At 54.5% G+C, this 21,931-nt stretch overlaps 1 protein-coding gene across 2 annotated transcripts in view; it reads right to left on the bottom strand.

Annotated features, from left to right (window-relative positions):
• Positions 1-1,326: 1,326 nt before the first annotated feature.
• Positions 1,327-21,931, bottom strand: part of MAN1C1 (mannosidase alpha class 1C member 1) — a 141,340-nt gene continuing 120,735 nt past the window's right edge. Inside the window, exons 6-12 of one of the 2 annotated variants that reach the window (XM_086716084.1) lie at positions 21,297-21,423; positions 18,203-18,296; positions 12,664-12,779; positions 7,098-7,317; positions 4,409-4,581; positions 3,012-3,127; positions 1,327-2,106 (exon numbers count right to left, since the gene is read on the bottom strand). In XM_086716084.1, coding sequence (XP_086572210.1) covers positions 1,980-2,106; positions 3,012-3,127; positions 4,409-4,581; positions 7,098-7,317; positions 12,664-12,779; positions 18,203-18,296; positions 21,297-21,423 — 973 coding nt within the window. In that variant the 3' untranslated portion in view covers positions 1,327-1,979. The remainder of the gene's footprint in view (positions 2,107-3,011; positions 3,128-4,408; positions 4,582-7,097; positions 7,318-12,663; positions 12,780-18,202; positions 18,297-21,296; positions 21,424-21,931) is intronic. The other variant, XM_025934927.2, reaches the window with a different exon arrangement.

Below are 21,931 nucleotides of genomic sequence, written 5' to 3'. Positions count from 1 at the left end.
CTGTGTCTCCCTCTCTCTCTGCCCCTCCCCCATTCATGCTCTGTCTCTCTCTGTCCCAAAAATAAATAAAAACGTTGAAAAAAAAATTAAAAAAAAAAAAAAGTGAAGTGATTTCCTGGGTTCAGGGAGGGACTTAGTCACCAAACTCCAGGGTCCCTGCCATGGGGACTGCTCACCCAGAGTTCTTACTGCTTACGAAGATGCAGGAGGCATCTGCGTCCCCAGGACAAAGAAAAGCCCTGCCCACTTTGCCAGGGCACCTGTGGATCCCACTCATTGTCACAGCGACCTTGGGAGACAGAGGTTTCTCCCTGTTTGACGGATGAGGGACCGGAGAGGTGAGGTGACCTGCCCAGGCTCTCATAGTGGGGACTTAAAGGCGGGTGACTTGGCCCAGGGCTCCAACACCCCAGGGGCTACTCAAGTTTATTAATCTCCACACCCAACATGGGGCTTGAACTCACGACCCCGAGATCAAGACCACATGCTCTTCTGACGGAGCCAGCCAGGTGTCCTGGGGCTACTCAAGTAGCCAGAATGAAGTGACTGAGCGTGCGGCAGGGCTTAGAATTATCCTGTGAGGTCAGCTGTGTGGACAAGCTGCCAAGCGGAGGGAGAGCTCTCCCTTCACCCCTGCCTGGACGCCTTGCTCTGCATAACGCCTCAAGGTTCTAGGCCTCCCCGCGGGGGAGGCAGGTGACGTCACTGGGGAGAGTGGGATCGTGGGGTGCCCGTCCGGCTGCTCCTTATCTTCTAGGCCTTGAAAGTCATGCCCGCAGATCGGTCCTGGCCATTAGTACCCTGGCCCCACGTGACTCCTTTGTAGCATTTTATACAACTTGCAGTCATGTTACTTACCTGTCAGTTTACTTCCCGGTCTGTCTTTCCCCCTCCTTGACCGTTCGCTCCCTGAGGACAGAACTTAGGACTGTTTCACTTATGGCTGTGTCCTTGGTGTCCAGCCCAGTGTCTGGTCCCCTACGGGCACTCACCATGTATCTGCTGAATGAGAGCAGATGAACACATAACTGGGGGTGGGAGGGGAGTGTAAGAGGGGCTGGGCTCACCCCTCTGCCTCTACTGGCTGTATGACTTCAGGCAAGTTGCTGGCCCTCTCTGGGCCTCTTCCAAGCTTTGACCTAAGTATAAACATCCAACTCCATTTAAAGGATTGGCTTCACCCTTCCTGAATTTTTAAGACTGAGTTAAGGAAAGGCAATAGAAGTCTTTACTAAATTGCACGTTAAATCAACTGCTGGTTATTTTTTCTGATAGCATTGCAATGGTTTTCCCAAGAGTCACTGATGTGCAATGAACCCAATCGTATTTCTTATTCAATAAACTCTTTTATTGTAAGTTTACAGATTTTTCCATTACAATAATGAAAATAGCACTAGTGATTCGTTAACATTTAGGCCCAAATCAAAAGGCAGCGCCTCCTCAAATTATAAGGTAAATGCCACATAGGTGAACGTATAGTACATGTTGGGCAAAAGGCATTTAAAATATAGAAAACAGGGTCAAGGTTTGTGTCTGCAAACACTTTAAGGTTTAGTTCATCAAGACGATACTGCGTGTGAAAGCACATGATTTTGAAAGCATATAATTTGTGATAAAACACAACTGCAGAGAAAAGGCAAAATCAAGCAAAACAAATTAAAAAAAACCCTCCCCACATGAACGGAAGTGACCCAAATACATGGCGACAATAGACAGACCTCCAGTCATTGGGCCCTGGGATGGCAAGTGAGTGGGTTTCATAGAAATTCTCCATAGGAAGGAAAGTCTGGGCCTGGTGCGACATTTGCAGCGTCTCCAAGTCCTGTCTCCTCACAGAGGAAAGGAAGTTGCTGGTCCGACACCTGTGCCCTGGGTCTGCCCAGAATGGGGCCTACGTTCCCAATCCCTTTGAGAACAGTCCCAAGTCCTGAAAAGGCAAGGCGACCCTCCGGGCCCCCGGGAGCGGCAGGGAGGTGGGGTCAGAGTTGGCCCCCGCCCCTGCCGGGGCTGTCCGAGTGGTTCACGGGGAGGGGGTGGGCCTCCGTGTTGAACACCCAGTCTTCCAGGGAGAGCACATCGTCTTCAGAGAACAGAAGATAGAGATACCTGCGCCCCGGGGGGGCCGGGAGGGAAGCAAAACACAGCCCGTCAGCGCTTTGGGGAACAGGTCCCCCCGCTGGGAACAAATCTCAGAGGCCACTGCGACAACGGGCCTGTGGCTAAGGGTGCAGGGAGGTCTGAGATCCCAAGTCCACTAGGAGGGCTGGTCCCAGGGAAGGAGCTGTGGATGCCAAGGAGGGCACTGAGACTTGGGGCGGTCCCACCTGGTTGAATGCTGGCTCGCCCCTGCCCTCACTCTGTTTAACTCATACCCATCCGGCTTCACCCAGGTTCTTCCCCACTTGTATGAGGACCCTATGTGAGAAGCCCGCTAGGACCGCTTAAGGTCTAGAGTCTTCTTTCGTTTCACGGTGGCCTGAGTACTGCACCAGTCCAAACTCTTAGGCTGCTCCCTGATGTGCCGTTCTGGTGGCAGAACAGACCATTCTAATCCATTTCAGAGAGTTGAGCACAAGGGGGATGCTTTGGGGAACATCGAGGACTTCCACCCCAAGAAAGCGAGGGGCCGGGGCAGCAGCAAAACTGCACAGGGAAGGTTCGCAGCAGTGACCCCCCATCACTGTCATTCTCCCCATTTTACAGAAGAGGACGTAGTTTCAGAGAACTAAGTAACCCAAGGAGACTAGTTAAAGGAGTTAACTTACCACACGGCTAACACTTAGGGGATGGAGTCCCGCCTGGGCCTGGCCAGAGGCGCACCCTGGGGGTGTGACCCGGAGAGCCCAGCGCCCCCTTCCCCGTCCCTCCAGCCCCTCTTGGGCCCCCCTGTGATGGCAGAACCTGTTGGTGAAGGGAGGGACTGCTGACCCCATCCCTCGCCCACCCCCGCCCTTCAACCCTAGGAAAGCCCAGTTTCCTCTGGCAAGAACACCGGCCGGGCCCCAACTCACTTTAGTGTCTCCGCTAGAAAGAAGGTCTGCTGTTTGTTGTCGTGGTTGGGAATGCTACTGTACACGTCTTGGATCCCGGAGAAACCGGCTTCTGTTCGACAGTATTTCTCCAGGGCCTGAGGAGAAGGGAGGCAGCTTTGGGGGGCGGGGGGAGGGGAGAGGAGAGGCCCCTGCCCAGTTCTCGTGCCTGCCCAGTTCATGGATGGGCAGGCCCCTGACCACTTGGCTAGGGGCTGCTGGCATTTGCGGAAGCAGAAGGCCGAAAGGTTTGTTCAGGGCTCAGCTGACCTGCTGCCAGGCTGGTGGGGACACACACCCTGGGCCCACCGCTGAGCACTCTGTCCCAACAGACTGCTTGCTTGAGCTTTGCTCTGGGTCTGAACTCGGGGGAAGTTCTCTTGGCCCTCCAGGGGATAGGCTGGTCCAACAGACTCACCCACAAAGGAAGGCAGTGGAGGGCCGGGATGTGGGGACGGGACTCGGCACACCCCAGGGAACTCCCTGTGCAGATGTGGTCCCTGTTCCACCGGTGGGTGGGCAATGGGCTGACTTTTTTTTTTTTTTTTTTTAATAAATGCAATTTTTACCCACAGAGGGGTCTGTGGGCTGGGCTCAGGAGCACAAAACACTTGACTTTTACTGGTCAAGAACCAGGGCCTTCAGGGAAACAGGGGGTTTCTGGCCAATGAACCATGTCAGTGAGCCTGAGTATGCCCTCATGCCCTGCCCAAGTCTAAGCTCTGGGTGTGGCTCTCCCTAGGACAGCCTGTGCCTCAGAGCCGTGGGCCCTAGAAGTTGGGAAGAGGGGGGCACAGAGAAGGCTTAGCATCCATCAAGAGACATCCTTCTGGACTCCCCATACCTGCCTTTGGCTCTACCCCAGAGAAGGGCATGAGGTTTCCTGCCAGGTAGTTGGGGACAAGAGGGCGGGTGGAGGAGACATGGGCGGTGGGGAGCAGAGCCCAGAGAAAGGTAGGGGCTGCCCAGGGCTGGGCTGGCTCTGGGCAGAGCAGGGAGGTGATCTGCTGGCTTGGCAGCCGATTCCTGCTTGACAGGAGAAATCTAAAGCCATCTGCTCAGGCTTCAAGGTTGGAGAGCAGGGACCCCATGTGCTCTGGGCCCCTCTGGCTGCTGCCCTGCCTTTGGCCCTCTTAAGTTTGCTGGTCCTAGAGTCCAGGCCCCAAAGGCTGTGGGCGCTCGTTTCTCGGCCTGCGTCTGCCCAGCTGGGGACACTTAGCTGTGCAACCTCACCTTGACCCTTTGCATTCAGAACCTCGGCCGGATGTCAGCCTGGTCTGACCCTCTTCTCAAAGCCTGTGCTAGGGTGTTTTGGACCCTGGTTGAATTCTCAGGGCACCTGTCACCCAGTCCCCCCTCCCCCCAACCAGCCCACTCACCGTCACCACTTCCCAGCCCCACTCCCTGTAGATGGGGTCGTGGGTCTGTCGCCACAGGTACATGTAACTCTCCACCACCTCAGGCCGCAGGATGTAGTAGCTCTCGCTCAGCTGTGTGGCCACTGCCTCTCTGCCGGAGTTAAACCAGAAGGCCTCGGGCCCCAGTTTGGTATCTGTGCAGATGACGAACCAGAGGGTCTAGGTCAGACCTCCCACCTCCTACTTTTCAGGACCTGGCTGCCCCAGGAGAGAGCTCAGTGGCCTGGAAGCAGTGGCAGGGGGAGGGCTGGTGATGGACTGATACCGGCTGGGCCCTGCCTATACCGCCAGCCAGAGCTGAGCCTGGCAAACGCACAGCTTCCCTCTTGGCCTAGGTTGGCCACAGCAAGACCCTTGAGGCCTCGAACATTTTGCAGTTTTAGAATCTGAGAGTCCAAATGAACTATCTAGCAGTCGGGGGAGACAAAGGTTTGGGCGATGTTCCCCAGCTGTGTATTTTGAGATGTTAGCTCTGCAAGATGTGAACGGGAGCTCAGCCAAGAAAGCATTTCAGGTTTAAATACATTTAAGGAACAGTGGGTCAGATAAAGTGAAAGAGGCTCCTGTCTGCAGGACTTATCAGATCCTTTAACATGCTGATATGCAGTGATGCTTCTCCACACACCCCTTTCTTAGGGCACCTCTATTTCACACCTCCCAGAACCAGCCTTCCAGAGCCGACAGGCTGGGATAATGCCGAGGTGGAGATAGGGGTGGGGGGGGGGGGACTGCCCAGAGGCACATACTCAGGCAGAGGCAACTAGATAAAGAGGGCCTGATGAGTTCTGAGTTTCATTTTGTTATCATTGTTTGGCTTGTTTGTTTTTGGACAATTTGGTGCTGTCCCTGTTTTCTGGAGGACCATAATTATAACCACAACTACAGCCACCACCTATGATTTCAAGGGCTGTGTTGGGTGCTTTCCATACATTATTTCAATCCTTAAAAAATGGTTTTCTTTGCTAAGGTAGATGTTATTGTCCCTCTCCCAGGCACATGGAAACTGAGGGTCAGAGAGGCTAAGTAATTTGTCCAAGGTAACACAGCGAACTGTGACTGAGCTGGGATGTGACCCTCGATCTGTCTGATGCCCTTTCCCTGGACTGTGCTCTCTCTCTTTTCCTCCTGGGTCTGAGACTCTAGGCCTCCTTCCTTTAACACCTGTACATCACATCTGGGTCAGCGGAGTGCCCAGCTCTGGTCCTCAGGTGTCCCCTTCCTTCTTCCCATTGGGTCAGGACCCTGAGAGGCCCTGGGTTGTTTTTCCTCAAGAAACGACTGGAGCTTTGCAGGACATCCTACTCTCCCATGGAAGGCTTCACGGAAACGGGACCCCCCAGACCCTGGCCCCTTCGATTGCTCAAATGCTACAGCTGCTCTTGACCATCAGCAAACAGTCATTCTGCCAAGCGACTAATGGGGTGAGGGCAGGAGCGACCGCCGTGGTCGTCCGTGGACAAGCGGGCTGGCTGGAACAGCATGCTCTATTAAGTGCATGTCTTTTATGGTCTGGGCTGATTGTCCCAGACAAACAGCAAGCTTTTTATTATTCCTGAGATTTCCCGTTTGTTTATGGTCCTGGCTCTTTGAATGAAATTGCAGACCCGTTGTAAGGACCCACTGCAAATCACTGGCTTCATGAAAACAGCTCCCGGAGATCTGGACTCAACTGGAGGGGTCAAGGACACATGTCAGGCTAATAAACTCCTCCGTGCTGTGGCTGAAGGCGGCTGGCAATGTGCTCTCTATGGGACCCTCTATCTCACCCTGGGAGACCTCTGTTATTGTTTCCATTGAGCAGGTAGGAAAATAGAGGCCACCCAGCTGGTGAGTGGCAGAGCAGCACTTGAGCCACGAATATTTATGGCAAATCTTAGGTCCTCTCCTCCAACCAAGCCTGGGATTAAGTTCAGAGCAGTAGGCACCTCTCAGGGCCCTGGAGGAGGGATTTTTCTGAGGGGCGCTAGAGAGGCAGCACATAAGGAGCTGGGCATCGGAAGACCTGGGTTCTAGCCCCGGCTTAGCTACTCACACACAGGGTGACTTTGGTGAAGTCACTTCCTCACTTTGGGCTGACTCAGTTTCCCCATGTGTGAAACAGGGAGTTGGGTTCACGTTCTCTAAAGTGACTTCTGATTCTAGCATTTGGCAATTCTGCGTGGAGTGTTAGCGGGGGATGGTCAAGGAGCTCTCAAGCTTTTCAGTGATCTGGGAACAAAGAGGGTGATAAACAGGGTGGTGCCAGGGGCGGTAAGATCCCCTAAATGGAGGGGTGGTGGGGAGGAAAAAGAGAGGTACATTCAGGGGTAAGGGTTCAGGGAGAAGGGAATCTCTAGGCTCAGGGAGCCTGGAGGACCTTCCGCTCTGTGCCCCTTGGCCAAGTCTTCTCTGGGCCTCAGCATATCTGTGTCGTGAGGTTTGGCCATGACGTGGAACAATCCTTGGCCAGGTGCTCGATACATCACCCCTATTTTCCTTTGAAGTTCGGGTACAATCTCAGTGCACAGACAGCACGTCCCTCGTACAAATTCTATGTAACTTCCAAGGGGAAACTGTGTTCCCTTCACTCACTGTCGCTCCGCTGGCTTGTCTAGTTCTTCCTCGTGTCTAGCCTCAGTCTCTCCTGCTGCCCTTCCCCTCGCACGGTTACCTGAGCGGGCGTACGATTCGTGGCACGTCTTGGTGATCTGGGCTGCGAGCTCTCGGTAGCGGGCCCTCTTTTCTTCCTTGGCATCCTCAGCGCCGAGGGCGATCATGCCCCCGGAGAAACAGGCCAGGTGCCCCATCTTGTGGTCCAGAATCCCCCCTCGCCACTCGGCAATGTAGGTCAGCCCCCCAGGAGAGACATTCAGCAGGTGGGTCTCTATTGCCTGGGAGCAAGGTGGGAGTTGGGCAGGGGGAAGGGGCATGGGGGGCGGGACAGAGAAGGGAAGGGGGAGAGGACGGAAAATGAACATTTTGCAGACAGCAGTGAACGCAGCTCTGCTGGGCCCTCCATCCCAGGCAAAGGAGGCCCTTGACCTTGGCTGGTGGTGGTCCCTGATGGGGCCAGTGGCACCTTCTGCCACTCGCCTGGCTGAAGCCTGGTGCCTGCGGGGGGCTTGGACACGAGGCAGCTCCCTAGGGTGAGTCTCTCATTTAGACTTAAAAAAAAAAAAAAATTACTTTTAGGTGATCTCTGCATCCAACGTGGGGCTTGAACTCATGACCCCGAGATCAAGAGTTGCATGTTCTACCGACTGAGCCAGCCAGGTGCCCTTCTTATGTAGACTTTTAAATCTTCTGTGCACAAAGATCTTTTAAAAAATCTTTAAAAATCCCTATCCATCCTCCACTGTATTCTCTGTTAGGGAGTCTTGACCTGAAGCCCAGCTGGCCTGTAGGTGGGCTCCAGGGGGTCCAGAAGGCCCGTCAAATTGTGTGTGACACTTTTGTGTATGTGCATTTTCATGGGAAGAGGGTCTAGATATTTTATCTGAGTCTTAAAAAGGACCCACAGAAAGTTAAGAGCTTCTCTCTACAAGCCCTTATCACACACCTTCTCATTTAATGCCCACGACGAGCCAGGCACATGGCTGCAGTGCCCTCTACAGACAAAGGGGTTGAGTGGCTTGTCCCAGGTCCCAGCCACGCCAGGATTAAGCCAAGGACCAGACGTCCAGACCGCTCTTCCTCTACCTGATGGCCACTCCTTCTGGTAAAGACTCCCGGGAGGTTGGAGGGTGTGGGTGTCAGGCCGTTGTACCCCTCGCTCCCTGCCATTACTCCCTGGGAGCCCAGGAGTCAGAGGTAATGGCAGTGCCCGTGGGTCCTAGTCCAGGGCTAGGCCTCTGGGGCCCTGGACAGACCTCTTCCTGCATTCTTGCCCCTCTAATATATTCTCCGGGGGTCTCTGCTCTCTGTAAATAATGCACCAGTTTAACCTGATGCCACAGACATGGCTCCTAGAAGCAGATTCCTTGGGTTCAAATGCCACCTCCATCAGTTCCAAGCTGTGTGACACTGGGCAGGTTCTATGTGCTCTCCGAGTGCCTCGATCTCCGAGCGTATGAAATGGGGAGATGACCATAAACCACCTCATAGGGTTGTGAGGACCGGGTGACATGTGTGTGCAGCCCTCAGCATACTTCCTGGCGCAGTGAGAGTCCTCAGTGCCCGTGGGCTGTTCCAGCTCCTCTCCAGCCCGCCCCCCCCCCCCCCCAGCCTCTTTTCATTCCCACCCTCTCCTCCCATCCAGTATTCGAGTGTATTCCGTGAGCGCCTCCTTGGGGCCAGCAACGGTTCGGGCAGGGTATATAGCCCCTGAAGACACGCAGCCTGGGCCCTGCCTGGGGTGGAGGTGGGGGCTCACCTGCTAGTCAGAGACTTCCCCACAAAATCAAATACACGCACGAATTAGGATTTGTGGTTGGCATTTTACAAGAAACATGCTCCACCCCAACTGCGCCACTCTGGCTTGTCTCTGGGCATCCTCCACGATGCGTTTCCCTGGAGACGGCGCCCTGGCCCAAACCCCGGCTGCCCCGGTCCGCTCTTCCCGTCGCCTTTCTACGTGGTGCCGTCCCCACTTTGTGCGTCCGTATCTGTGTGTGTGTCTGTGGCATGTCTGTCTCTCTCCCGGGACTCTGAGGGCTGCGTGAGAGCAGAAGCCGCCACCACCAACCTCCGGCCAGGGGCTGACATACAGAAGGCACTCCAACACCTTGGCTCTTGGATCCGTTTGTTTCTTTTCCTGCTCCTGCAAGGTCCCGGCTGGGGGGCTGGCTGCAGGACCCTCACTGAATAGCAGATGGGGAGGTTCTGATGACGTGACGTGCCCAGGGCACCTGTGCCATGTGGGGAGGAGCACTGAGGAGCACTTGAGCCTGGGGAGCCGCTCACTACTGGGTTGGGTCTGCTCTGGGCTGGGCCCTGGCTCCTGGGTAGAGCTGGGTCCATGCGGGTGTGGAGGAGGGGTGGCAGGCTAACCCAGGCTGCAGAAATCTGGTTCAGTTACCCACTGTCAACACTTGGGGGAGAACACAGACATCTGGGGGCGATCCCATGAAGCCTCAACCACAGTGCAAAAACTGCCCCTTCCAGACTGACTCCCGTGGATTATTTCCATTCTGGGTTAATGCCAGGCTAAGCAATGTGGTAAAGACGAAATGACAGACCAGTCTCTCTGTGAGGACACTACTGAGACAAGCACATAGGTGCAGAGATTAAAAATCAAGGCTTTCTAAAACCCTAAGCCAAACACGAGACAACACAGGCTGCCAACTGACTGGTTAGGCTTCAATCATAGCAGGAGACAGAGCAGAGCCGAGCGGGATACAGAGGCCTGGATTGGAATCCCAGCTCTGCAATTTGAGAATTGGGTGATTCTGGGCAAATTTATTTCACTTTTCTGAAGATTCCTTCTCCTCATTCGTAAACTGGGAATAATTCCTGGGATGGCTGTGAGGAAGCCTCTGCTTCCTTTGGCCCTCCTGGAGGGGACCCCATCTGTACATTCCCGAGAGGGACTTCAGACAAGCCAGGCTCCTTTGTGGTTGGCAGGCGCACTCTATCTGGAGTCAGTGTTTGCACCCTGGCTTTGACACTGGCTGCTGTGTGACCTCGGGCCTTTCTGAGCTTCAGTTTCTCGTCTGTAAAATGGGGTTAAATAAGACAAGGCAGTCACTGCACCTGCCTGGAGGAGGTCACAGTGACAGATACTCTCCATGTCCTTCTTTTCGCTCCTCCTCTCCTCCTGGGACCCTCCAGGGGTGTGCCCAGTCTGCGTGTCTGAATCGTCCACACCCGCCTGTGCCGGACATTGTTCTAACTTATACACTGGAAACCCACCCCCCCTACCCCGGCCCGCCCCCTGCCCCAGGCAGCTTTCAAGGCTGTTTCCTGGGCCTCAGCCCAGAGGTTCTGATGTACCTTGCCAGGGTGCAGCCTGAGCAATGGGATTTTTAACGTGTGGACAAGGTTGAGAACTACCAGAATATTCTTCAAAGCCCCAAACTTGCCAGAGGCCCAGTCTTTACCCAGGGTCAGAGATACTCCAGGCTCTTCACTAGGGATATCAAATTCAGGGAGCAAAGCCAAGTTCTCTCCTGTTCAATCAAGTGCTTTCCATAAAGCTCCCGTTTGCTTAAATAATTCATGACCATTTCTTCCCTTGAAGCCTCAACTACAGTGTGCCCTGAGGGCAGGGAACCAGGCTGTTCACTAACTTCGTGTTTACCCTGCAAGGAATGACAGAAATGTAGAAAGGCCTTTCCAGGCAGCACCTCCTGTGCAGGCTGAACACAGATCCTCAGATAGGAGACACTGGCTGTGGTCTAAGCTCAGCTGGAGCTGAATCTGGGGCTGAGACTCAGACTGAGATGGGACTGCAGTCCCAGTAGCTGCTTCATGACCAAGGTCTTGGTGCTGGGGAGCTGGGCGGGGAAAACTCCTCACCAAGCCCACAGTTTAAAAGGTCCATGGCTGTGGAGGCCTGTTTCAATGCACTTCCTTTAAGCACTACTGTTTCTGGTCAGACTCATGCAATCAGAGGGTAGTTAGAGATCACTCACCCATCCGTCCAACTGTTCATACCCATTCATCCACTATATCCACTCACCCATCCATCCTTCCACCTGCCTATCTACCCATTCACCCACCTATCCATCCTTCCACCCACACATCCACCCGTCCCTCCCTCCATCCATCCACCCATCCATCCACCCACCCACTGATCCACCCATTCACTCGTCTGTCCGTCCATCCATCCATCCATCCATCCATCCATCCATCCATCCCTTCAGCAATCATATGTTCATTTGTTCACAAAACAGTTATTGTGTGCTTGCCATGTACCGGGCACTGTTTTAGGAGTGAGGCAGACACAGTGAATGACTAGACAAGATCTTCGCTCCTTGATAGCTCACATTCTATTTGGGGAAGACAATGAATGAGTAAACAAATATGGGCACAGGATAATTTTCAGTGCCCATGAAAGCAAAGAAGAGAGTAAGTCTGGGGTTTGTGACAGAGAGAGGTGGCAAAAGGCCAATTCCTAGTGGTGTATTTGAGTTGACCAATAAATGGGCCACAGCCACTTGAATGATATTCCACATAGAGACAACAGCAAATACAAAAGCCCCAAGGTGGGATTGAGTCTGGTGTGTCTGCAGGAGGCTGGGGACCACACCTGACAGCAAAGGGGAAGGAGTTCAAGGTGACTGGTCGGTCTATATCAGGTGGGCAAAGGTGAGGAGTCTAGTTTATTCCAAATGTGAAGGAGCCACTTCTCCCGGCTGCTGTGTGGAGAGCCGACTTAGGAGGGCAGAAGAGCAAGAAGTCTAGTTGAGGAGACATAAGACCTCAGACCAACACGGCAGCAGAGTAAATCCGACTTGCTCAACTCACTTTATGAGGAAACCGAGGCCTGGAGTCTACCCAGGGCCTTTTCCTTACTTGGGCTCAGAAGCACCTATTGATGGGCCAACGGGAGTCTATAACCTCCTTTCCAGTAGCGCAGGCTAACCAACTCCCTCTTCCATCCTGAGGTGTCCCCCTCCTTGCAGTCACCACCCCAGCCTACCGTCTCTTGTCCAGTTCACACCCTATAGCCAGACCAGCGGTGGTGAGGGGCCATGGGGGAAACACTGGGGCTGGCTGAGAAGATCTGGCTTTAGCTCTGGCTCGGCCAGCGCTGTGCTGTGTGCCTTTGAGCAGTGCCTTCCCCTCTCTGGGCCTTGATTTCCATCCACATAGAGAGAAGGAGCAGAACTGGATGCTCCACTGAGGGAGGCCCCTCCCCATTTGGACACGCTAATTACATCACCTCTGCTCCACCAGGAAGAGGGCTGAGGGTCTTGCTTTGGCGGCCTCTTTTGGGGGCTCCCAGGCCACCACCTGACTACGCTGTGGGCTCTGACACATTGACTGAAGCCCACACGCCACGGTTTCTGAAGCAGACTGACTGCCACTTCCTGTGAGGCCTTGGACAAATGACTTTCCCTCCTTGAGCCTGGGTTTTGCATGTGTAACGCGAGGATGCTAACATGGCCCTAATTTCAAGGTGTTCGAGAAGAGTCACAAATTGGGTGTGCAAAGCAACCGGCTGGGGAGGAGACTGTCTTGTTCTTCTGGCTAGCACACCACGGTGGGGGTGGTGGTGGTGAGCACTTAGGGGCCTGTGCCAGACCCGGTGGGGAAGGACCAACCACCGGTGAAGAATCCGACACTTGTCTTACCTCCAAGGCTTCATAGTACATATCTTTAGCCTCCACATCTGTCTTGGCCGACATCAACCAGGATTTGATCAAATATTCATAAAAACTGTCCCCGAGTCCTCCAACCGAGACGTGGTCTGTGAGGGGAAAGAGGACAGGAACGTTATTTTTAAAGTATTAAAAAAAATTATTTTTGATGTTTATTATTTTTGAGAGAGAGAGAGAGACAGAGCATGAGCAGGGGAGGGGCAGAGAGAGAGGGAGACACAGAACTGAAGCGGGCTCCAGGCTCTGAGCTGTCGGCACAGAGCCCGGCGCGGGACTCGAACTCGCGGACCGTGAGATTATGACCTGAGCCGGATGCTCAGGTCAGGACCGGACGCTCAACCGACTGAGCCACCCAGGCGCCCGAGGGAACATTATTTTAACTGCTGAGGCCACCAGGCAGGTCTCACCGAGAGACTCATTGGGTGGCGAGTCTCACGCGCTGGCCTCTGTGGTTCCCCCCAGTGCTGGGTGCCGATGGGGAGCAAGTGTTTGATCAGCAGACTTCTGAGCCCTGAGAGGACAGGGGCTGAAAGGAAGGCACAGACTGTGACTCGAGGAACCAGGGCCACCTTGAACACGATCATGCGGCATGCAAGTGCACAGGCTCACCCGGGTACATAAATCATGTCGCTTTAGCAGACCGAGGATGGCAGGGCCTCTGGTTATTAACTGTAAATGAGTTGCATTTCTTTAAAAAGATAATCTGGTGGCAGGGAGTTCAGAGATTTTTATTACCCGGTGACAAACATGGTAATTAATGCTGGGCAGGTTCATAAAAGGCCATGGAAAGGAGGAACGGGAGCCTTAATTTAGTCACAGTACAGAACCACTTGGAAAAACCAAGCTTAAATGGAGCAGGTTAGGATAAATGGAGTTTCCAAGGAGCAGGGGGAGGGAAGAATTGGGTTTTGAAGAGCCCCTCTTTGTCCTGGGTGGCATCAGCCTGGAGTTGGCCACAGAGCAGGACCGTGAGGCTGTGGCTGAATGAGGAGGTGACTCTGCTCAGGGCTGTCCCGGGAGAAAGACGGGTCAACCGTGAGCGCTTAACCCGAGCGGCAAGACACGGAAATCGCTTCGCTCACATGCTTTAAAAATTAACAACAGGGAAACAGAAAGGCATTTAATAGAGAAACAAAGAGGAAACTTCAGTTCCCTGTTAAGATTCATTTAAGCAGAAAAAGAGAGGAAGGAAAATAGGGGGGACAGATTCAGGCAGGAAAGGGGCGATGGGGAAGTTATTTCTAGCTCCTCTGGACAAAGCAGGGATAGGAAGACAGAAGGGAGGGGAAGTGGGGGGCGGGGAGAGAAAAGGAAACAGAAAATCTGTCAAAAGCTACCATTTCTCCAGGGTCTACTGTGGGCCAGGAACTTTACTGTATTGTCTGTAACAACCTCCCAAGAAGCCTGTAGGTAAGCATTGTCAACCCCTTTCCCAGATGGGAAAACTGTGAGTGGGCCTACATAGTGACTCCAAGGCCACTAAGGTGGCAGAGCCCTCACTTTCTGCAGCCTGACAGTCAACCAGAGGATGAAAATAAAGGTGCCTGGAGTCAGAAAGGACAGCGTGGAGAGAGAGGGACCAAAAGTCAGAGGGTAAAGACAGGTGGGGACCAGGCAAGCGGGCTGAGAGGAGAACCCACAGCAAACCAGCCCTTCTGGCTCCTTCCGGCCCCATAAACAAATCATGGCCCAGCAGGGGCTCAGCAAAAACCGGAACAGATCAGAGAAATCCTGTGCCTTGGGGAGCCACGGGAGGGGTGAGTGTGGGCTGAACCTTGCTCTGTGAAGGGGGACTCAGCAGCACACCCCCCATCCCCCACTGCTACATGGAGGACGCGGCTCGCGGCTCGGGACGCAGCACAAAGGGAGGCGTGGGGCATGCCAGGCCCCGCATGTCCATGGCGTGTCCATGGCTGGAGCAGGTCCGTGCCGAGCAGGGGGCTGAGGAAGGCCGGAAGTTAAATCGGGTCGGCCTCCACTCAGGGCCCTCCCACAGCTCACAGCCCACAGAAGAGGCACACGGGCACACAGCCGAGGGCACTGTCACCGCCAGGCTCACCTGGGCCTGCTTCCTGTCACCGTTTTCTCCACCACCCGACACTCCTAGCCCCTTGCCTCCTCACACTCACTCTCACCTGTGGTGACCCCTCTGCCAGAAACACCCTTCCCCCCCCCTTGCCCGGCTAACACTTCCTCCCTGCTACACCCCAGCTCGGGCATCCCCTCCTCAGAAAGGCTTTTCTGTGTCCTCATAAACCTGCTCACAGTCCTTCCCTGCAGGGTGACCATGAGAAGTGAGATAACGCACACGCAAATCCGGCCCTCATGTGGCAAGCACTCAGTGGTAGCAGGTCCTACTCTTACTGGGGGTGTCCTTGCCGCTGGCTGCCCCCAAAGCTGTGGTGTAAGTATCTGCTTATGGGCCCACCTCCCCCACCAGGCTGTGGGCTCTTTATGGGGAGGAACCGCATATGATTCTCACTTTATGCCCAGCGCCTGTATGGCACCCAGTGGATGTCCAGGAAGTCCTGAACGAAAGAAAATAAGGTAGGTTTGAGCTGTGTTGGGAAGGGCTTCGAACGCCAAGCCAAAGAGTTTGGACTTCATCATGTGATTGCAGCGTGTGTACGTGCAGGAGACGGGAGCCAGGCCCCCAGGAGTGCCATGGGAGTTTGGGACAGGACACCCTCTTGGGGACACGCGCAGAGCTTCTCAGGGGCCTCTACCAAAGTGATCAATTGTCATTTGGCACACAGAGAGCGCAGGGGTGGGAATCAGAAGGCGAAGATCTGCCATTAGCTCAGGGCAAGCCATCTTCCCCGCTGGGCCTCAATCTTTTGATCAATAAAATACAAAACAGGAGCATGAGTTGGTGTGCATGAGCCTGAACAGAGATGAGCTTTGCTGCTTCCTGATCGTGTCATCACACTTGGCAGGGGGAGGCCACCACCCTACACTGGCTCTCAGGAAAGTACCGTGAACCTGGGGGAGGCTGCCAAACTGGGGCCAGTGGGCAGCTCACGCTACGTACCCACTGGGGAGAATCTAGATTTGCCACACCTTCTCATCGAGGAAGGTGTGGGATTCAGGCAGTGGACCAGACAAGCCACTCCAGGGGCCAAGCTGAAGGGCGGGCAGCTCTCTGAGCTCTGAGGGGCTCTGTGAGGCTCGGTCTCATCTGTGCTTGGTACCAGCAGGAGGCTGGTGAACTTGTCTTGGCTGTGAAGTCCCGGTGGCAGGAGGGTCTTGGCCTCCCCTGTTACCCTGCAGCTCAGTTTTCAGTGGGAGCAGCGGGGGCCTGGGACCCGGACGCAGACCTAGCTCCTTCTCTCCAAGCTGTAATTGCTGTGGTTGCAAACGCGCTTTGAATCCAGAGGATTCAAGGAAGGAAAAGAATGCGAACACACTTAGCTTATGCAAGTTGGGAATGTTCTCATCTGTTGGGAAAATACACAATTACCAAAAAGTCTCAGCAAAAACCACAGAAAACCTGAGATGAGTCCAGGTGCCAAACCCACGGGAGGAGGAAGGCAGGCGCCCGGGTGAGCAGGGCTTGATAGCCTTCCCTCTGTTCTCTAGCAGGCCTCAGATTCATATTTTATTCTATTAATTTTTTTCATGTTTGTTTATTTTTGAGAGACAGAGCATGAGCAGGGGAGGGGCAGAGAGAGAGGGAGACAGAATCTGAAGCAGGCTCCAGGCTCTGAGCTGTCGGCACAGAGCCTGACGCGGGGCTCGAACTCATGAACTGCAAGATCATGACCTGAGCCAAAGTCGGATGCTTAACCGACTGAGCCACCCAGGCACCCCTGATTCATATTTTATTAATATGAAACAATTTTCCGTATGTGACCGACTTTGCTCAGTCTTGTGACCCCTGGCGCAGCCTGAAAAGAAAGTTATGTTTCTCAGCGGGGTGGGTGGGGGGCTCCCTGTAATTTGCCAAGGTAGCTGTTGGGACTGGGAAGCCACGCCCCTCTCCCTCTCTTTATGGCTTTTGCTGGAGCGGCTAAGGCCAGCAGGGGGGCAGTTTATCTCTTTACCCAGTCGGGCCTTGCAATTAAAAGCAGTAACAGTTATTGAACTGTCTCTTCCCGTGGCCATAATCTGTAATTCAAACCTTCATTTTCTCCCTGCACTTTTGGATTTGGCGGTGTGTTTTGGTTAAAAATACTTTGCTTTTGTGTAAGTGGTTTTTGCAGGAGGCCACTTGGGAGTGAGGTCATCATCAGGGAAAATTCCTGGGTCAAATTTTCTGGGCCTTCTGGACCTGTAATCACAGAGACTCAGGGGTGGAAGAACGATGCCTCTGCAGCTTTTCCGTGGTGTCCCCGCCGGCTGGCCAGCCCTCCAGGCCCTGACTGTATACTTTTACTGATGGGTATTCATCACCTTTTAGAACAACACATACCATCTTTGGAAGATGAACTGAAATCTGTTTCCTGCCCCTTCTGACCGTTACTCCCACACCCCTCCATGGTGCACAAAGAACATAACTCTAGTTCTCCTCCCATGTGTAGGAGAGGAAACCAAGGCTCAGAGAGATAAAGTGAATTCCCCACAGCCGTGCAGTAATTAGACTCATATCTACTTGGCCCCTGAGCCCTTGCTGATGTCATAACAACTGGAGCTGGAGGCAGGGAAAGGGAAACGGGTCTTTGAGCAGAAATGGCGGAGGTGAGGGTCGGGGTGCTCTGGGAAGCCCCTAGAAGCAGGGCCCAAGGAACCTGCCGCCCCCAATTCGTGCTATGGCCTCATAATCAAGGCCTCTAGACAAGGGAACAATCCCAGGGTCCTGGGAGACTTTTCAACACTCTCCAGCCTGCACACCACCCCCCCCAAACCCCATTCCGTTTCAGTGGGTGGAGCTGGGGGCTGAAAATGAGGCTCCGTGGGCGACCCACACGTGTCTGGTTGAGGAACAAGCCTCTGAATAGAGAACAGCAGGAAATCCCAGGACCAATTCTTGTAGGTGTAAGATACAGAGGTGAATTCATGATTTTTGTACTGCTGTATAGTTAGTCCACTTAAGAATTAAAAAAAAAAAAAAAAAAAAGATTAGAGTTGGAGGTGGGGCACCAGATCAAAGGGGCTGGGAGAGGATGTATGGTCTTTCTTGGGGCCACTTCTGGAGTAGATGGGTCTACGTGGAACACTCCCACAAGTTTGGGGGATGATGAGGGAGGCTTCAGCAGCATCCTGAGAGACGGACGGCTGGAGACAGCGAGCTTGCGGGGGACGCACAGGGCAGGCCTCACTAGGTGGCGGCCATCACACCCCTCACAAGAGCAATGACAACAGTGAAGCCTCCCCACTGTGTCTGGCAGGACAGGTGGTGTCTGGGAGCACAGAGCAAAAGCCTCGCTGGCATTCGGCTCTGATGAATGTGTCCCTCATCACTCGGTCCAGGTGCCTTGCACCGGATGCTGGCGGCAATCAGTTGAAGGCGGTGTGTGCGTCGGGGGGGGGGGGGGGGGGGGGCGGGGGCGGGTAGTGGCATCTCTGTACTCACGTTGCATCCAGTTTCCGCTCACTGGGCTGAGGAAGTTGGGGTAGAGGCCGAAGGGCTTTTCAATCTTCCTGAGGACCTTCCGGATGTTCCTGACCTGCCAAGATACAAACGCCAGACGCCCCTTCACTTTCTGGAAGGAGCCAGTGACTTTCAGCCGATGAGGACGGAGAAAGCTTGTTTGGATCCACAGAGGAAACCACTCCGAGGAGGCAGGAGGGAGAGCTTCGTAACCAACAGCAGGCCGCGGCCCGGAGGTGGCAAGACGGGGCACGGCAGGAGACAGCCACTGTGGGGCCTGGCCGCTGCCTCTGCACGGACCACTCTGCCTGGGGCCCTGCTAGGCCCCCACGCCCCCCTCACTTCGCCCCTTCCTCACTGTGCATCACTCCGGGGGATGGGCCTTTTCTGAAGGGGGCGTGGTTCCTATAAGTGATAGCAGCTCATGTGTAAGTGCTAGTAGGTAAAACTGCCTTTTTCGTGGGTCAGAAATGGTCAGACACTGGCTCTTTCATATGGTTCAGCCTAGGAATATGTTATTTTCTCTGACACCACAGGAACCATTCCAGAGGAAGGGCCTGGGCCCCTCAACACCCCCCTGCCCTAAGAGGCATCTCAGGGTTTTCACGACAACACTACAACAGCTGGTAACATTTCTCAGTCCTTCTGAGCCAGGCCCATTATAAACACATTACCTCCAACCCTGAGAATAACCTTTGTGGTATTATCTCTGTTTAACAGATGACAAACCTGGGCCTCAGAGTTTCGGCGACTTGCCCCTGGCCACTCAGCTCATCAAGTGGCAGAGCCAGGACACGAGTCACGTCTTGGCTGACCACACAGAGTCGCCCCTGTGTCCAACACGGATCAGGGCAGGGACCGTGCAGCGCGTGTAGCAGAAGCTGCCCCAGCTGGAGTGAGAAGAGGCGCGATTTGCCACCTTCGGGGCTACAAAGGGCGAGAAGCAGGAAGGCTTCATTCATCCCTTGGGGTCTGCTCTCTGGCAGCACAGGAAATCCTTCCAGCACAGAATCCAGCAGAACAGAAAGGCCCTCAGGGACGGTACTATATCATGCTCACAGATTTATCTACAAGACGAGGAGCAGGGAGAGCAGCAGCCTTTTAGCTGTCAGACCTTTCTTTCCAGGGGACAGCACTTTGCTCTACCACATGAGATTTCATATCCATTTATGTTAGCGGAGTCCATTATGGGGGACAGGGATGTGCTTGTACCTGAGTTATTCTCGACTGTCCTGGTGGTGAGCAGTGAAGCAGGCTAAATTAGCTCCCCTGGAGGGTGCGGGTGCTTTTAGAATTTGGGCCAATTTGTTGACTGCCAATAATCGCCTCTGTGGGAGGCATGATTGGGGGATGAAAATAGCCAGAGAATGTAAATGTAGAGAGAGACAGAGAGACAAGCAGATGGACTTGAGGGGGGAAAGCCTGAAGCCTGCTATACTAATCTGGTCTTGAAAGAACGTGGGCTTCAGAGTCAGGAAGTCCTGGGCTTGAATCCTGGCTTTCTCACTTACCAGCTGGATGACCCAGGACAAGTGACTTAACCTCTGAATCTCAGTTTCCTCCTCTATAAAAAGGGGACAACAAGGGGACTCACCTCAGGGTTTGGAGGGGTGATTAGGGATACTATAAGGCACCCAGCACATAGGAGGTGTTCAGGCAGTGGTAGCTAGTGTGTCCAGACTAGCCAGGGACTAGAGTGAGCTCCCTGTCCCTCTCCATCGTAAGCCAGTCACAACCTTCCCGGAGGAATTTGGCTCCATGGCAAAGGAAACACGGAGGCTGGGGGAGGCAGGGCTTGGAGGTAGGGAAAAAAGGATAGGAAAATAAGACTGATCAGGAAGTGGGATTCAACTTACTCCATGAACTTTCAAGATGGGGTCCCAGGGTGGCAGAGTCCTCCCAATACAAGGGAAAAGCTTCTGAAGTGCAGGTCTGACATGACAGGCCATTTAAGGGGGGCGGGTAGTGAGCCCCAACACAGAGGAAGTGATCAAGGGGCTGAAAAGCTCTTGAGCTCCCCGAGAATGCTCAGAGGGATTCCCACACTGAATAAGCGCTTCTCCTACACCTGGCATCAAAAGACACATGGGTGCTTATTGAAAATGCAGATTCCCGGCCTGGGGGGAATCCCAGAGATGTGTTTCCTCACAGGAGTGCAGGGTGATGCTCTGAGGCTGGATGGTGGACTCCAGACTGGGAGCCACCGGGTGGGGGCGTGAATCTTTGCTCTCCCCGTGCTCCTAGGACTCCAAGAGGCTAACATTCAGAGCAGGGAAGGCTTTGGGGGTGGGGGCCTCCGAAGGGTTCTCCTTGGAGGCGGGGCCTCATCTCCCTGGGCGGGACTCAGGAAGGGACAATTGCCTTGGGGCCCGACCGCCATCTGAGGGTGGCCATCTGAGGGTGGTACGTATATGCTTCCCCTCCTCCGGTTTGGGGTCAGACCCGGTGAGACACCTGCAGGTGGTGGGACTGCCACGGGCTGTAACGTGGAGGAACTGCGTCTTCCGGAGGGCTTCGCGGAGAGGCAGGAGCGGACAGCTGTCAGACTGGATGACAGCCTGGATGCTATAGCTCTCAGCACCCCCGTGGCCTCAGCCAGCCTGGCACCAGCGAGGGAGAACAGACGTGCGCCTCAGCTGCGGAGTGAGACCGCTTTGCCAGCCTGCTGACAGCACGAGCTAGGCGGGCATCTGGAAGGGAAAGGCAGGCAGATCTCACACGAAAAAGTTAACTGTCTCTGGAAAGGGGACTTTTGCAGCCGGTGGCCAATTCCTGCCAAGGCGAGCCGGTGCCTGGATTTCCGTTGCCGAACTTTCTCTGGGTCCGACGGCACCAGTGAAAACCTTCCGGCAGCCTCACCTCTTCCCTGCCCTGGCAGGGCCCTGATTACTCCCTGTGCTCACCTTCCATGCCACCTGGCTTTGGGCACACGCACGGCTTCCACGAGCAGCCACGGGCCGTCTCAGCGGTGGCTGGTCGCCTTCCAGGTCCCCACCGGCCACCCTGCTCATCGCTGACCCACTTTCCTGTGGCGCTCCCGGTATGGAGAACAGGGAGGAGCTGGGAGAAGACTTGCCTTTTCTGCGAACACCTGGTTGCCAGAGAGCTCGGTGAGGTGTAAGAACTCCAAGTGCAAGGACCCGAACTCCGCCAGGATGCTGCTGCTCCCTGCCATGGCCCAGCCCCAGCTCCTGTTGGAGCTGCTGTGAAAAGACAGAAGCACCTGTCACCCCACTGTCTGTGAGGCTGGCTCCCATGCTGGGAGTGACAGGGATTGCTTAGTGGGGGATCCATCGATCACCCACTAGCGTCAGGCCATCTGCTCTCGGATGCTCCTCCCCGGGGGTCAGTATTGCCAATGGCCCCATTTTGTGGATGAGGACACTGAGGCCAGCGAACTGACCTGCTGCAGGTGATTTGAAGCCAGACCCGTCTGCCTGCACGACTCTTTGTTTCCATCGTCAAGCAGCCCCTGTGAGGCCTCTGGGCCCAAGGACGGCAGCAGAGCTGTCTCGGTGGCCAAGACCTGGCCCCCAAGTCATGCCCAATTTACAGGTGAGATCGATCACAAAGACCCCACAGAACACGTTCTGTCCTCTGAAGGCAAGCCAACCGCTTCACAGTCAGTGGTGCTGCCTGTGGAGAGTACATGGCTGTGGCTGGGTCACAATGGGGGCAGATGAAAAGCAGGAACCCCTCCTGGCCCTTTCC

Source organism: Puma concolor, chromosome C1, assembly GCF_028749965.1.
Source record: "Puma concolor isolate L17-30 chromosome C1, mPumCon1.1.hap2, whole genome shotgun sequence".
In the NCBI taxonomy this organism is placed as follows: Eukaryota; Metazoa; Chordata; class Mammalia; order Carnivora; family Felidae; genus Puma; species Puma concolor.
Note: the sequence above shows the minus strand (reverse complement) of the source record. Positions and strands in the feature narration are given on the sequence as shown.